Source organism: Strix uralensis, chromosome 1 (genome assembly GCF_047716275.1).
Source record: "Strix uralensis isolate ZFMK-TIS-50842 chromosome 1, bStrUra1, whole genome shotgun sequence".
NCBI classification, from domain to species: domain Eukaryota; kingdom Metazoa; phylum Chordata; class Aves; order Strigiformes; family Strigidae; genus Strix; species Strix uralensis.
Genome location: NC_133972.1, coordinates 101,586,766 through 101,602,843, shown reverse-complemented (window position 1 = coordinate 101,602,843; position 16,078 = coordinate 101,586,766). Strand labels below are relative to the sequence as shown.

General features: G+C 42.6%; 1 protein-coding gene and 1 long non-coding RNA gene across 2 annotated transcripts in view; one reads left to right on the top strand and one right to left on the bottom strand.

Moving 5' to 3' along the window:
- The window catches only part of LOC141946092 (uncharacterized), an 80,657-nt gene extending 74,720 nt beyond the window's left edge, over window positions 1-5,937 (bottom strand). The window contains exon 1 of the long non-coding RNA XR_012629720.1: window positions 5,696-5,937. This is a non-coding gene — a long non-coding RNA (uncharacterized LOC141946092). The remainder of the gene's footprint in view (window positions 1-5,695) is intronic.
- Window positions 5,938-8,490: 2,553 nt separating this feature from the next.
- On the top strand, window positions 8,491-15,449 carry RMP24 (ribonuclease MRP subunit p24). Its single transcript, XM_074875303.1, has 5 exons — window positions 8,491-8,625; window positions 8,841-8,863; window positions 9,678-9,877; window positions 12,980-13,188; window positions 13,613-15,449. Exons 1-5 carry the CDS (start codon window positions 8,546-8,548, stop codon window positions 13,764-13,766), a joined length of 666 nt encoding a protein of 221 aa, XP_074731404.1. The 5' UTR covers window positions 8,491-8,545; the 3' UTR covers window positions 13,767-15,449.
- The last annotated feature ends 629 nt before the right edge of the window (window positions 15,450-16,078 follow it).

Genomic DNA, 16,078 nt, shown 5'->3' with positions numbered 1-16,078 from the left:
TGCATACCTTACATCTAGCTCTATCTGATTCTCTCCTCTGTGGTTTAGTTTGCCTCCTGGGCACATCATGTGCTGAGAGTTCATAGACTGCCAGTGTGCTAGTTCAGTCTGCTCCAGGCACCAGTGTTCAGACAGCAGCATTGTGAAGCAATCTGAGATACCAAAACCAAGAGCAAATTCTTAAGGTACTCATGATAAAGAGGTAACATTTGTTTCTACATTCTGTGCAGTTATCTTGGAGGCATGCTAGCACAGTAATGCCCTCTGTGAAACTATTGCTCAGTGCTAACTTTCCAGTGGCAGCCACCATAAATATTCAGAGATATAAATAGCACCGCACTATAAAAAGTAACAATAGCAAAGGTCTATGTGAGATCAGACCTCAAAACATGACACTGCAGAAGAGATGCTGCATTGGAGCTATTCAGGCAGAAGGCTTCGTATTTGGAAAAGAAGGAAGAATAGCTTGCCAACTGGCATTCCAGCAGTTAGCTGCTGGCCAGGATTTTCCAAGTTGCACTTTATACGCCTAGTTTCACAAAGGTCACACTAGCAAACTGTTAGGGCTTAACAGATCAAAGATGCAGTTGGCTCTTATTCCAAGGCCCTCTCCCCGATTTAAATACTGATGACAATGGAACAAACATCTCAATAGCTGCACAGAAAGGCCAATGCACAAATGTGCTATACTCAACATATGGAAGAAATCTGAAGCCTTTCAAACCACTTATGTTTTCAAGAGAAAGCTGTGGATATCAACAGCAGAATGAAAAATCTAAAATGGGAGGAAGAAGCCTCTATCCTACCATGCTAATTTGTATTGTTAGAAAGGAAAGTAAACAGCAATGTTAGCTATGCTGAGGATTTTCAAAAGTTGTATTGATTTTGGGTTTCCTTTCAAAAATAATGTTTTAATGACTATGCAGCATGCTGGGTCTGTGGCACTGGTAGTGTGTCCATCACCATGGTACCTGAGCACTCAAGCAAATGATTAACCAGCAGAGCAAATGAAACAAGCAGAGAGCCAACAGGCACTGTGACAAGTTCTTCATAGACCTGCCAGTACATCTCTATCTGGACCTTCACTCCTTCAGGCTTTCCACTGTCCTATCTTTCACCCATGTTCTTACGATAACCAGATCTTTTTTTCCAAACAGTGCTAAGGGGTGCAGAGATCTCAGGCTGGCTTAGAAGGAAGGATAAGATTAATAAAAAAGCCCAAAACACAAATCTTTTCATCTGGAAAACATTGCTTAAGGACACAGTAAGGAAAAAATTAATTTTCATTTGCACAAACCAATTATGAATTGCCAAACTTTGTTATGTCTGCCATGCCACCAGCCTGGCTACTTTAAAATTACTTTTCTGAAGAGGGAAAACAAGTCTTTTCCTCACTGAGGGCCAAAATGACCTTTCAGGAGACTGATGCAGACCATATATGAATACTACTGTTAGCATTATCTAACAATAATGAAAAGAATACATAAAAACATATGGCTATGGGCCTTCTGGAAAAAGTCCAGAGATTGCATCAGCCCCTCCCCATACTTCAAATAAGTAGCAAGTTAATGACAACTCCGATGATGTGTGTTTAACACATGTGCGTGTAACTACTTTGAGCTTTTCTGGCTTGGCATGCTTACGCAGAGACCTCTGGGGTTTTAGAAAAAACTATTCTGTTGAATCATCTACCCCTTGCTGTGTTGCTTTCTGTACAAAATCTCCGAGGAGCACAGGAAAGCAGAGGGCCTTGCAGGCAGGCCAACTTTAGAAAGGCTAGCTCCTTTCAGTACTGGAGAATTATGCAGCTGTAATACAACCCTCACTGAAGAAGTTTCCTGTTTTCCATCACTAGTCAAGACAATAATGCTGCAGTCTAATTAAATTATTGTCATGTGGAGTTTTTCCTCTTTACTGTAGCTGCTTCAGACTTAAGAAGTAGTTACATGATCTCCATTCTAGTTTTTCCCTTTAAAAGAGGAGTAAGTTTTGGGGACAATGCCACATTACCAGCAATGAAGATTCAAGTGCTCTCTTCCCAATGCAGGTACAATGTGCTTGTGCTACCACTGTGCCTCAGCAGCAGTTTTGAAGCAGGTGAGGAGCACTGCACCACTCACCCATATTCCAACTGTGAAACTCTGGCTTAAAGTTCACTCTAAGTAGCAGTCTGATTCTATTACCTCTCTTGTGTCTAAATCATATCCCTCATTGTCATCTCTAAAGACTCAAATCTTCTGTGCACTTTATCAGGCTTCATAATTGAAGCTAATGGAAGATACATTTGTTTAGCTGTTGTAAACAGCTTTGAAGACCTCAGTCTCAGCAAGGGTGATGATTTAAGGATGTCAGCTGGGCAAACAGTTTAATTTTGAATGAATTTAGCCAAAATTGATTACTGGAAAACTGATATGAATCTTTCAAGTTCATATTATTTCACATAATCTTGGCAGTAAATATTCCACCCCTTCTTGCCATCTGATCACCAAGCGTAAAAGTGGAAGCATCAGCAATGATGTCAGCTTCTCAGACATGACACCAACTTTGGGTACTATAAACAGGTGTGAGAAGATACTTTTCAACTGTGGCAGGGAGTACAGCCCTCAAATGGTTTAGCCCTCAGCTGACTAAATTTCTGCATAATACCAATTCTGTTAAGCAGCCTGAAAATAATGGCCAAAGCGTTTCATGACAAAGCCCGGGAACACAAAACTCAGAAACCAACAAATGCAGAGAACTATTTCATGACAGTTATTTATTGGAAGTACCTGTTTCTCATTCTCTCTGGTCCATTTTCAAATGAATTAAAATAATAATTTAGAGGGGAAAGAAAATTATCTTAAAATAGTCATGGTTTTTTTTTTCCTCTCCCAGGTAATTTGGAGTCAGGAAGAATCCAAAATAACAACATGAGTGTTGAAATTACAGGGTAAGGTTGGAAACCTCTAGAAGTCATCTAGTCCAACCTCATGCTCAAACCAGTGCCACCTTAGAATTAAAAGGAAAAGAAAATAATTTTAAGCAAGAAGAAATAAAAAATGAAGACTTCCCCTATCTCTTTTTTGCACCAGAAGAAAAAAAAAGGCAAGAAATGTTTTTCTGAAACACATAGCTCTTCCATGTTGTTCACAAGTAAACATGGCCAATATGGAAAATATCTACAGCTGCCTGCTTTGGTTGACCTAGTTCCCTTTCTGTCTTGATGCAGGTAACATTTAGCACAGCGTGTGGCAAACTCTGACTCAGTTGCCAGCACTGCTCTGCCACACTCCAGGCCAGAAAAAGCTAGGAATGCTGCATGTTCAGCTCCAGTGACAGAGAAAATGCTCCTCATCATCCATTAGCAGTCCCCTTCAAATTAATTAAGGAATGACCCCCACAGCTGCTGACGAGGGTTCCACCCCATCTTTTGGCTGGGAAAGCAAAGCCTCTAGGGCAGGGCCTGGACTATACAGCAAAGAAGAACAGGGTGGGGGAACCTTATGAGATCTGAGTGAAACCCAGATGACTCATCAGAAAGTGAAATGTTCCTGTTTTGGCAGGAGGCTGAAGTAGCAGCCCTGGGTTGTGCTGCAGCACAGCAATAAATGACCCTGAGGGCTTGGGACAAACTCCTGTGCACACCGATATTCCTAACAGTAGGGCTATCTCACATCTCATTAAGCAAAGAGGTTTACATGACAATTAACACATTAATTAGCAGCATCTTTTTCACAGGTGGAACTTTGGCTTGAGATTTCAACATTTTTAGACAGCTGTTTCGTGAGTGAAAATGAAAGAATAGTTTCTTATGACTCAGGGTGACAAGGACTCATATCCAGAACTGGCCTAGGAGTGTATTTGCCTATGCACTGAAGGACACTACAACTAGACGATGGCCTTTCCCATAACTTCTACACAAGGAGGGCATCCTTGTACATCTGCAGCTTGCCATTCAAAGCTCAGCCCTTAGCCTGGGCAAGATGCCAGGCTGGCCACTTCATAAGCTGACCATAACAAGGCCTAACGTACCACAAAGTCACACAGAGGCAAAGCAAAGCCTGGACTTGAACTAGTATTAGCTCCCATTTCTCAACCCCAGCTGCTGACCCGTGTGGCTCCCCACTACAAAAATCCCTTTGATTATATCTGTAGAGATATGGCCCATAAGAAAACTCTTCAGCAAACACCAACAAGCAATCATGCTAATTTCACTGAAAATAGGTATCAGCTATAAGAGAATGTTTATTGCCTTAGAGCTTCACATTTTAGATAAAGAACTAATAATTGCTACCAGAGACCGCTTTAAAGAAGAGTTGGTACACAAGTAGGGATTTCGTTAAACTTGCAGCTATGTTTCTGAGGTTTTTGTTCAATACCATCTTTCATTTCTGTTATCTTTTGAGAGAATGCATTTGCAGGCATACAAGAAAATCTAGAGTACTGGAAATGTAATGAAAGGAAGAAAAAATTGAAGACTGGAACTGGAACTTGTAGCTTTCAAGATCTGGGGGATTCTGATATCATTGAGTCTCTTTCCTGTGAGATAGATGTTGCCAAGCCATGCAAAACAGTGACATGCTTTATATAGGTTATCTTTCACTTCCCTCAGGTACATACTGCAAGGAAGCTGTGTTCTAAACAATGTATAAACAAACAATCTTCATATTAATCTTTTACATATTTGGCACTCAAAGCACAGATAAATCAGTGTGCCGTAGCCTTACCTGTCATACCACTTACAAAATAAATCCAGGCTTAGGAGGAACACTAGATAACTTTTCCTTTAATTAGCTTTTCAAAGCTGATGGTATGTTTTAGAATATGATTCATTTCTTTTATTTATCAGCCTGTCATGTTTCAGATGGGTACTGTCTGACCTCTAGATACCCTTGCACTTGCTCTGTGATATCCCCAGAATGTCAGTACTTCAATTCTTCATCTTTCATTTCCCAAACGTTTCTTATTGGTCACTTCTGGTACCAGTGGCAGCTGAAGTGGAAGTTTATCCTCTGATAATCTGTACTGCTTTAATGGTTCCCAGCATCCTGAGGATATTCTCCAAGTGTTATGGTGACACCAGCTGAGATCTTGGCAATAGAAAAGTGTTTCATATGCTTATTTCCTAACTTAGTCTCTTGGGTTTTTTTCTGCTTTCCCAACCCTCTGTTAGCCCCTTGATTTCTGTGGCTTAACTCCTTTTGTTATTGCTATATTCTTTATTATCACTTCTCATATCTTTCTGATAATAAAGCCTTTGAAGAATCTGACAGCACTCCCACCATGCATCCAAAACCTCTTAATAAATTTCTCCAAACCTCCAAGTCACATTTGTCCAAAAGCTTAGCAAAAATCCCCTCTAAAAGGAACAACGATGGTCACATCTTCTTTATATATTTCTCTGTAAACGAGTCTTGGAACTATAGCACATAAACCTTGTAAAATGATGAGCATGTTTCAAACAGTTCTAATGTAAAATATTACACATAAAACAAGTCACCAGTTTTAGCATGTCTCCAAAATAACGTAGGCTTAGAAATGCTTATCCTTGTAGCATCCCTATCCTTTTTTCCTAAGATAAAATTAGTCTTGCACCAGCATGCCTGAAAAAGCAAAATTCTCATATAATTTCAATCACTCAGTTTTCTCAAGACTTTTATACAGCTGACTGAACACCTATTATCTCACCTGAAAGAGAAGCTGTGAGTTTGCTCACCTCAGTCACCTGCAGGATCTTTGAAATGCCTCCTCTTCTGTTCCTTCCAAAGAGTGCCTTCCCGCATCTCCCAGTCCATTCCCGAGTCCACTGATCATGCAGCCATCAATAAGTTCTGGCTAAGTTATCCTACGTAACTCTGAACAAAAAAGGAGAGACTCACAGATGCTGCAGAAGGTCTTCTTTGCTCTCTTTGAAAATTTTGTTTTCTTGGTGGTCTGTCACAGTCAGGTCTCCAGTAGTAAACTGAACAACCTATCCTCCTGGCTCTTCTTTTCTTCTTTTTCTTTTCTGTAAACACATAATCAGTGCTTCAAATCCTTTAGGTATCACAAACTGTATTTCTCTATTGCCCTCTACTGACTGCTAGCTAACACCGCCTTCCTGGAGAATTGGCAAGCAGCAGATACACAGTACGTACGCTTTCCTACACCGCCCTCCCTCAAATCAATAATGATACACGATGACCAAAAGTCAACACAAATCATTCTATTTTTTCCTTTGTTACAAAACACCAGGCAAGATTTACAGCTTGTTGGGCAGCCGTGGTAGCTACAAAACACTAAACAACAGAAGCAGGAAGCAGTTAGTAACACGGGTTTGCTAATGTGTTTTTTTGGGTGAACAAAAGCCAGGAAAAAGTAGAGACAAATGCATTCTGCCTTGAAATGCGGGTGAATTCACCCCACTGATACCATAAATATTGTACCAGGGAACCAAGAGTTATCTGGCTTTAAGGGTCTGGTCCTGCCAGCACTGGATGCACTGACATACCGACTTTTCATGGGAGCTCTGCAGAAAGGGGCTCGTAGAGAGCCATGAATTGGGGACCATGGTTTCTTGGTCATTTTCCTTTTGTCTCTGGAGTTTTATTTGTTTAGCACATTCAGCATCACACCTAACGTGAGAAACATGGTTTCTGCCTCACGAGACAGGTATTGGGACAAGACACATGACACACAGGATATGAATGGCACTGGGAGGTGCTGTTTGCACTGCTTTTCAGACAAAGATGATCTATAATGCGAAGAGAAACCAGCAAACTAATGTAAAAAAAAATGCAGCAGCATTTCAGACAAGCTGGAATAGACTGAGGGGGAAAAAAAGTGGGGATAAGAAGCGTGTAAGGGTGCGGGGGAGGCAGGGAGAGAAATAAAAATGAATCTTTTGCATTGTGTTAGTCACCGCTTCATTACTACAGTACAGGGCTTGTTAACCAAGTCACTCAGGCACTTGGTCTCACCAAAAAAAAAAAAGTTATCCCAAGGTGCTGGTGTAAATGCTCTGGCCGGCCCGCACCACTCCCCGGGTCAGGGAGGAGTCAGGTCCCAGCTCCAGACAACAGGAAAATCCCCAGCATTTTCCATTTGCTAGGCAGAGGCTGGGAGAGAACACGGCAGGATCTTGTCTCACCATTCCTCCTCTGCAGCCAAGTCCCCTAGGGGGCAAACATGGTTAAAAATGATAAAAAGAGCCCACCCCCCAAAAACTGTTGAAATTATTTTTGCTTACTCGTGTTCAAAAAATACTTTTTTTTTTTCCACCGCTATTAATAAATAGGAATATTTCATTTGCCAAAAATCTGTTGACTGATGAACAGTGGTTGTATTTTGAACAGATATGACGTCCCTGCTCTTCTACTCAGGAAAGGTAGAGTTCACACAAAAACTATCACGAACAAAGCCAGCAACTTGGCAACAAAAAAATGTAATATTGAAAGGTCCATTGAAAGATTTATTTTTAATTAAAAAATAAAGTCAGCAGAGGCCCTAACTGTAGCTATTAGGAACATTTCATTAACAAGCCCAGCTTTATTGACTGCACTGTAAAGCTCTTCTATTAAAGGAAGCCCAGAAATTCAATTTTTCCCATGCTTTTCTACTTCTAAAGCCCTCGGCTACTCCATGTTAGAAAATAAGAAATAATTATTCAAATTCCTTGATAGAATATTGAAGGCTGCTCAGATGAACACCTCTCCTAAATGAACACCATTACCAATAGATCAAAGAGGAAGAATGTCTAGCAAATGAATGGGGCTGAGGGAATTAATAAAACACACATCAAACGTTGAAAAGCTGTGGGTTTTCTTTTTTTTTTTTCTTTTTAATAGGAGCACATTTGCAGAGCGATAAAGCAAAGCATGTAGCTGCCAAAATTCATAAAAAGGCATCTAAATAGAGCGGGAGGTAGCTGAAGTTCAGCACTTTTGAACATCAAGCGGCATTCTGGAGCAGCGGGTTGGAATTCTTCACGTGACAACTCTTTACAGAGAAATCTATTTTTTTGTCCCCTAAGGTAAAAGTTTTCTTGCCCCCACACAAAAAAAAGCTGCTAACACGCTGAAGACACGAGCGGCTCCTGAGCACGGACATCGCTTTCTGCCGCTCCTTCACGGCCCCGGCGCGGGCCGCTCAGCCCCCGCTGGCCAAGCCACCGCGTCCCTCACGGCGGCTCCGCCAACGGACACGCGCAGCCGTTGCTGCCGGCCCCAGCGGACCCCCGCCCCGGCGTCCCGGGCACCGGTCGGGCACGAAGCCGTCGCCAAGGCAGCCCGCCCCGGCGGCGAAGCAAGGGCTGCTCCTGCACCGGCTGCCTCCCCGCTCGCCCCCCGGGCACGGGCCGCGCCCCTTCCCCCTGACCCGGCCCAACACCGCGGGGTGCGCCGTGCAGGGCACGGCGGGCCCGTCCGAGCCCGGAACCATGATGCTGCGGCCGCGGGGACCCGCCGGGCCCCGGCGAAACGCTGCACATCCCCCCCCTCCCCTCCTCCCCTCCGCCCCCTTCCCTTCCCCGCCCCCGGCCGCCGGACCTGGCTGGCGGCGGCTTCCGGCGGGGCGGGCGTGGAGCGCCATGGGGCGGCAGCGGCGGTTCCTGGAGGTGGCGGCGGAGGGGCTGGCGGGCGCCTGCCCGGGCCAGGCGCGGTTCCTGCTGTAAGCACCCCGCGGCGACCCTCAGGGCCGGGAAGGGCGCGGGGGGGGAAGGCGGGAAGCGAAGCGGCGAGGGACGGCGCGCGGCGGCTGGAGGGGATGGGAGGGGAGCTAGCGGTGACGCACGGGGGTGGCCCCGCCCCCTGTCCTCGCGCCTGCTGTGGCGCGCCGCCGCGTGGCGGGGCCGCGCCGTGACGCTGTGCTCTTTTCCCGCGCAGGTGGACGCTCCGCAACTCCCGAGGCGAGTGAGGAGTCCCGGGCGCAGACGGCGGGGCCGGGGCTGCGGCCCGGCGGCAGGAGGCCGCAGAGGCGGGGCGGGGCGGCCACCGCCAGGGGAGCCGCGTAGCAGCGTGCCCGGCGGTGGGAGAGCAGCGCGCAGGGGCTGCCCGGGCGGCCGGAGGGCGGGCAGGGGCGCGCAGGCGTTCCCTGAGCCTCCGTTTTCCTCTTCCCCCTGCACTGCCCCTGCAAAACTGTGCCGGGGGTGCTTCGGCGCCGCGGGCAGAAGTGACGGGCTGGCCAGACAGCGTGGTCCTGGTGCGTCCACAGCGGTTGAGGGAGAGATGCTCGTGTCCGGCTCTGGCAGCCCAAAGGAACAGGGCAGATACAGGAGGGTGCCTCTCAGTATTAGGTCTGAAATTTATCTCAAAGCATTTCTTCGTCCCAGGCTGAGTTGCTGTCTTCTTCATGCACTTGTAACGAGGAAAAAGAGCTTTACAAGGCTTTGGTGTCACTGACCTGGCCACGGAGTGTGCTTGCATGGAGGACCTTGTAGAATTGTGAACCTCCGTCGTTAAAGATTTGCAGGAAGGAATTGCAGTTTTTCAGGAAAATTTACGTATTGTCTAAATTTATGCTGTGCATAAACTTAGTGTGAATTGTGCTCAGCTGAGCACATGCTGGTGCACGTACTGGCACTCAACTTCTTCTTGTGTTCTAGTTGCATCTGAAACAAAAACATCTACCTAGATAATGTTAAAATAGAAACATTTGATTTTAATGTTTGCCTGTAAAACGTAATTATTTCATTTACATTTCACTCTTTTATTAATCTGTAGATAATGAATGTGGATTAGAAAGGGTGTGTCCTTACTGCTTCCAGTTCCTGGTTCCTGATAGCTACCGGGTGCGTCTCAAACCAAAGATGAAAGTGACTCCACAGATAGAGAAGGTTCTTAAACAGGAAGCGAAGAGCCATAAACTTAATATGAAACAGACGAAGCTTTTGAAAAAGTACAGGGAGTCAAGAAGTGTTCTGGTAAGGATATTTACTTGGAACTGCCAAATAGCTGATATTTCCTTGAAACCTTTCAGTGGCGTAAAAAAGAAAAGATGCCTACACACTTCTTTTGTCATGAGCATATAACTCTTCCTTTCTTTTGGGATAAATTCTGTTCGCAATCAAAATTTTTAAAATCTGTCCTCCACAATAAAGACAATGACAACAATAGTAAGCTTCCCCCCCAAAAAACAAACACAATCCCACATGTCAGAGGAGCTACGCAAACAGCTCTGCCCTCCCTTTAGATCTCTTTAGCAGCGCTCTGGGTGGACTGCAGATGTCTAAGATCTGGCTGAAAATTAAGTAATATCTTCCTGCCAGGAAGCTCTGGTATTTCCACTGTCAGCTACTGTGTCATTTCCATAGCTCTGCAAAAAATGGCAGGAGTGGCAGATTTTTGCCTGTTCTGTTCTTCCTAGGAATGTGGCAGATCTAGGACCAGACAACTCTACTAGATGCGGGGCCTTAATACAGCCATGTAGATCCTAAAAGCCATTAGAATCCTTAGAAATCCATTGCTAAGAATACCCAAAAATACACCTGGTAAGAAAAATATGCCATTGGCTGAAGTCAGGCTGGTTTTGCCAGTATGCGTAGCTTGACATTTACTGCCTTTGTTTCAGCTCTGAAGAAGAGCTTGAGTGACTGATAGATTGTCATTTTTTTTCGGTTTTATCAGTTGTGTGAAAATATATTTGCTCAACTTAACAAGCTTTACTTCATTTATTTCAGTAGGCTCTCACGGCTACATCAGGTTATTGTTACCTTCTGTACGAATTGAATTTCTTACATTTGTCTGAATATTTCTGTTTATAGGAGATCTTTCAAAGCTAAACCACACAGGTAATTTAAACAAGTTAATGCTGCTCCTGGGGCTTCAGTTCTTTTTACTAAAGTTAATCAGGAATGTAAGATTTAATTACTATTTTTTATACTAATTACTATTATTTGAAGAATAATAGTAGACATTTAATCTAGTGTTGCCAAGGCATGCACTACTATTAAAACAGGTTATGTGAATGGATGTTTTAATAAATGAGACAGCACCCTATTGAGCCCAGCAGTTGCTGGCACACTTGGCATTTTCTCAGATGAAAGTCTGCTGGTTTGGGGAGTAAAATTTGCAAAACCAAAAATTATTAAAGAGTCAATAACACAAAATTAAACTGAGGAGGTATCACAGAGGTTCTCAGCTGTCAGGACAAAGTAGGGCGCTCTAGGAAGGCACCTTTGATATTACTCTCTCCAAATTGTAGATCATAGTTGAGCAGCAGAAAGGGCATCTGAGAAGTTGGAGTCTTTGCTTTATTTTTCTGGGATCAAAAACGTTTAGTGTACATTAAGAACTGTCTCTTTAGACAACTGATGAACACTGTCCTATGGAATTCTGTAGCTGGAGAGGTTTGTAGGACATGTTGTGCATTCATATGAGTAGTTTAAAATTCAGTTTTAAATAGGTCCAGTTTAAACTCTGGGTAATACTCTAATCTTGGGATGTAATTACAGTTTGCTGCACTTGTGTTCTGCTCTGTTCTGTTTGCATTTGTGCTGTGGATTATGATTTAAGTATTTCTGGTCTTAAGTGTTTAAAATACTGACAGCAGCTGACAGCTTTCAAAATTAGCAATGTAAATCCCTATAATCTAATACCTGAGACTTGTGAAAATGAAAATTTGAGTGTGGTTGAAAATTAAACCAAGCAACAATGTGTCAGGTTGTGCCTCTCTCCTACCTTAGCAAGTGGAACTTGATTTGAGAAAGCTCCTATGTTATATGCCTTTTCACGGCAGAAGCAATTTCAGGGCTTTTAAAATTTTTGGAGTTAACTGCACGTGCATTTCAGGGAATGAAAACTAGCTGTACAGTGCTATGATTAATCCGCTAATTCCTGCATTGTAAGGTGTTCTCCATTTATATTCTGTGGGGTGATAAATCATCATGTGATGCTTTACCCATCTTAGTTTCATTTAGAAGAACTGAAAATACATCAATACCTGAGCTGTATAAGTTAATGATTTTTCTCTTTTTTTAGTTTTTAGACTGACAAAATAATGTCTAGAGACAGTCAAAACACTTAACTGAAAACGTTTCATTTCAGCATTTCTAAACGTAATGCTTTCTAAGCAATCTGAATTTAGGTAAATTTACACACTTTGAAGAATGATTTGGTATAGATGTTTTCAAAACTTCTTAGACATTTTTGTGACATTCTTTTGAGTATGTTTGTTTAACCAGAAACATCATGTAACTGTTTTTCAGTCTGTGTAATTGTGTGCCTCAAAAAGTTGTCTGTCTGTATTACTCTTATGTCTCTTAATAACAGTAGTTGCCATGGCAGTAAGGGATATTAGGCATACCTGACAGTCTCTGTGACTGTCTGACATTATTTGTTCTGATGCACCTCTGCAACATACTCTGCTGCTGGAAGTTCCCCTCAGCCTAGAAGTAAATAAATAGAAGAGAAAGTGCCTTTTGCTTAGAACCTCCTCCATACTGTAGTAAGTATTTTTACACTGATAGAAAGCCTCTTCTTTGTTCACTTAAGACTTGTGTTATTAGTTATGGATGACTATTTTTGAGAGTTTGGTAGTTAAATATTTTATCTCAAGACTCCCTGCAAAGTGCGTAATATAACTTCATCGGGGGTAGAATATGCTAATGAATTTAGATCACACTGTATGCCATGTTTTTTAGCAAAATACAGATACCCCTAGTGTATACTCAGGATATCATACATCCAGTTCAGGTGCTGTTTCATCTTTCTGTTTTGACAGGGTTGTTTTCCATATTTCACTGTACAACATCACATTCAGAGTTACGGGTCTCCTGAAATTAATTGCTAGGGGATTGGAGTAATTTCTAGATAAACCCATAGGATGTGTTTGGCTTAAGAAGCCTGAATGAAAATACTAGGTGTAAAGTATGTGTTGCTTTTTAAGATGTCATGTTTCACTTAAGCAAAAATTTAATTTGTGTCATGATATTTGGAGAATAGTTTGAATAATTATTTCAATGCTTTATAACATGAAGGTGGAAAGACTGAAAGAATGGTTGGTATTTCCTTTCTTCTCTCCATAGCTGGTTACTTGCAACTCATGCAACAAAACAACAAGACATTATGGTAAAAGCAGGGATTTTCTGACTACCACGACACAAACTTCTGGCACTCCAAGTATTAAATCTAGCCTGAGCACACCTGATGTAAAATTCCAGTCTGCAAACAAAGTGACACCTGTAAGCTGCAGTAGGTTGGGATCTAAAGGGAACAGTCCCTCATCACTTCCCAGGTACCTGTTTCTCTGCTATTTAAAGAGGCACTTTGCTGAGTAGAATGTATTACACCTCGTTGGGAAAGGGCGTCATGTGCTGAGTTCAGATCAGCCACTTAATAAAATTTAAATTGATAACAAAGTATTTTTCTTCAGTGGTTTGATTGAGGAGATCGATTTTAACTTTTCAACCTTTAAAATCAAAGATTCTAATGAAAAGTGACTGTGTGCAAAGAATGCCCAATTATGTTTTTGTCATTAATGTGAAATGTCTGGCTTAAAATTTGCATAACAAAGTTACACTTCTGACTTCTCACTTCCATATGAAAATACACTGTTTATGTTGAAAATTTTCACTCAAATTCTATATATGCACTTTCATAGTTACATTACATTAATTCTGATTCCTCACTTTAAGACATTTGAGTCTTTTGTTTTTCAGAACGTGTGTATCCGGACAGGCAACAACCAGCTCTGTGTCCAAGACTCCCCGAAACTCCAAATTTCACTTTTCTAAGCTAAAACGGATGCTTAACCTAGAAGAAAAAGAGCGAAGCCAGAAGGCAGATTTGAAAACCTTCTTGACTTTACTTTAGTTATTACGTTATTTCAAAGTAATAAAGATTACAGCAATAAGTATTCTTCCAGTTTTAGTAAATCAACAAAGTGATTTCTTTAAAACTCAGCCTAACAGCATGTACCCTGTGAAAGTACAGACCGTATCTTTTAGAAGCAAGCTCTGTTTCTAAGGGGCCTGACTGTCTGCAAGAGGGAGATGGGAAAACAGCCAGTCTAATATGCTTGGGAATCCTGAACATGTTTTTCAGTCTCTAGTGGCCCAGGAATTAACAGCCAGGATCTGTCCTTTGGGGAGGCTGACAATACTGGATCCATCAGTGGGTCCACCAAGGTGACAGACCTGGAAGCGGTTTGGGGGTGGGGAGGTTGCAGTCTGCTCCTCCTCACTCTCTGACTGTTTTTAAGATAATGCATCACAACAGAGTTTGAAAGATCTCATCCCTGCTTTGCATGTTTGAATAAAACAAAGACACTTTCACTGGTGCTTTCTGTAGGTACAGTATTTTCAAGGGTCTCTTGTACTGTCCTGTAGTGTCGCTGTCTTTTGATACCCGTAGTAATTTTAGCACAGCCTTTACAAAGGTTCCAAAACAACTTAGTCTTTAAGGCAGCGCTCGTATAAAAAGGGAGATAAACCAGTGTATCACCTGATTAAGTTTCTTCATTTTCGTAAGAATGTTCTCTCTGATTTGGACTGGAGGCGAATACTGATCCAGGATAACGCAGAGCCTTACAAGACTGTGCTGTAATGTGGGATGCTCTCAGTGCTGACTGATGGCTCCATGATAGATTGCTGTTGGCACCCTGATTTGTTACTGCTACTAGAGTGACAGAGTCATAAAGAACAGGGGATGCTTCCTTCCCAGTTGCTCAGGTGCTACCAAAATGGGTTACCGTTGTCTTGTTCAGAAATGACAAAGTAGAGAACCTTTTTCCTAAATGTCTTTCAGTTTTACCAGGCTTCTGAATTGCTTCCTGGACTTCAATCTGGAAAACTAGGTTTGCCCTGGACAGTAGTGAAGTATTTTGGTGTGAACAGATGATTGTCAAGCTTAAAGCGGTCTCCACTGTCAGATTTTACATTTTCAATTCAGCACAGAGGTGAGAAAGGACTGCAGAAAGTCACCATTCAGGACTGAGTTTATAGCCTGCCCTGCCTATAGCCTGCAGTGACAGTTCTGCAAATTGTGCTTCAGATTTCCCCTCTGAAAAGAAAATCAGTTAAAAACATTTAAATGCTTGGCTTTAAAGGTCTGTCTTTTACTTTTTTTTTTGTATTCTAATGAATAGTTTCCTTTTAAGTGTATTCAGACTCAACACTGCTTAAGGAATAGGATGAGCAAGTAAGTTGTCAGACTTGAAAGCAATCCAGGGCAGGGGAGAATAGTCTGTTGCAAATTCTACTTACAATCTCAAAGATTGGCACGTAACCTTTTTATAACTCCTGTACCCCATAACTTTGAAAGGTTCACTGCCATTTGTTTCTTATTTCTTACGTACATGTAGGATCAAATTAACTCTTATTCTTTGATCAAAGTACAGACCTTTTCCAGTGTAGAACTTGGCATTAATTCACCTGTTGTTGCTGTATTTATGTTCCAGTCCTCTGGAAGAATACTTCAGTCTTGTCGATGGAAAAAGTGCATTATACTAAAGTATTTGAAAAACAAGTTTCTTAATAAATGTTTGTATTAAAAGTACACACATTAGGTACTTGTGGTGGTGCAGCCCCCTGCTCCTGGGCTGCTTGGTGCGATTTCCTCCCCCCCACCCCTCCCCGGGCCACATACCAACCCAAGATGGATTACAAAAGGCAGTGGGCCAGAGCATTAAGGCAGCCCCTTGACATACCTGGCTCCTGCTTGGGAATGGTAATGACAATCAGTTGCCTCCTGACAGCCTAATACATCTGTACCTGTGTCGGGGCCCAGAGGGGATGATACTAGAACTTCAAAACTTGCGCAACTGTTGGAAAGTACCAGAGTGTTTCATCATCCGAGTTGGACTGAAGTCAGTTATCTCAGATCCTGTAAATAGCAACCCCAAGTAAGACCCTTTGAGCTCTCCTGGATCGCAGTGGGCTGTGACCAGCATCTCTCCTGAGCTGGGATGCCTCTCAGGCTCAGACTTCTCGCAGTTTGAAGATTGTCTGCCCAGAAAGCCGATGGAAGGCCAGGGTGAAATACCAATGCACTGTGAGTATTTGCTCCAAACTTGAGGAAAGGGAAATTTTAACTATAGGCTAGCCTCTTCCATCCACCTCTTTACCTATCTATGTGTTTCACTATGCACGATTACATTTATGAGGGTGGATGTTTATATATTTCAC

Coding starts and splice junctions, on each gene's coding strand:
- RMP24 (XM_074875303.1), top strand. CDS start 8,546: ATGGGGCGGCAGCGGCGGTTCCTGGAGGTGGCGGCGGAGGGGCTGGCG. Junction 8,626..8,840: donor GGCCAGGCGCGGTTCCTGCT/GTAAGCACCCCG, acceptor TTTCCCGCGCAG/GTGGACGCTCCGCAACTCCC. Junction 13,189..13,612: donor AGTCCCTCATCACTTCCCAG/GTACCTGTTTCT, acceptor TTTGTTTTTCAG/AACGTGTGTATCCGGACAGG.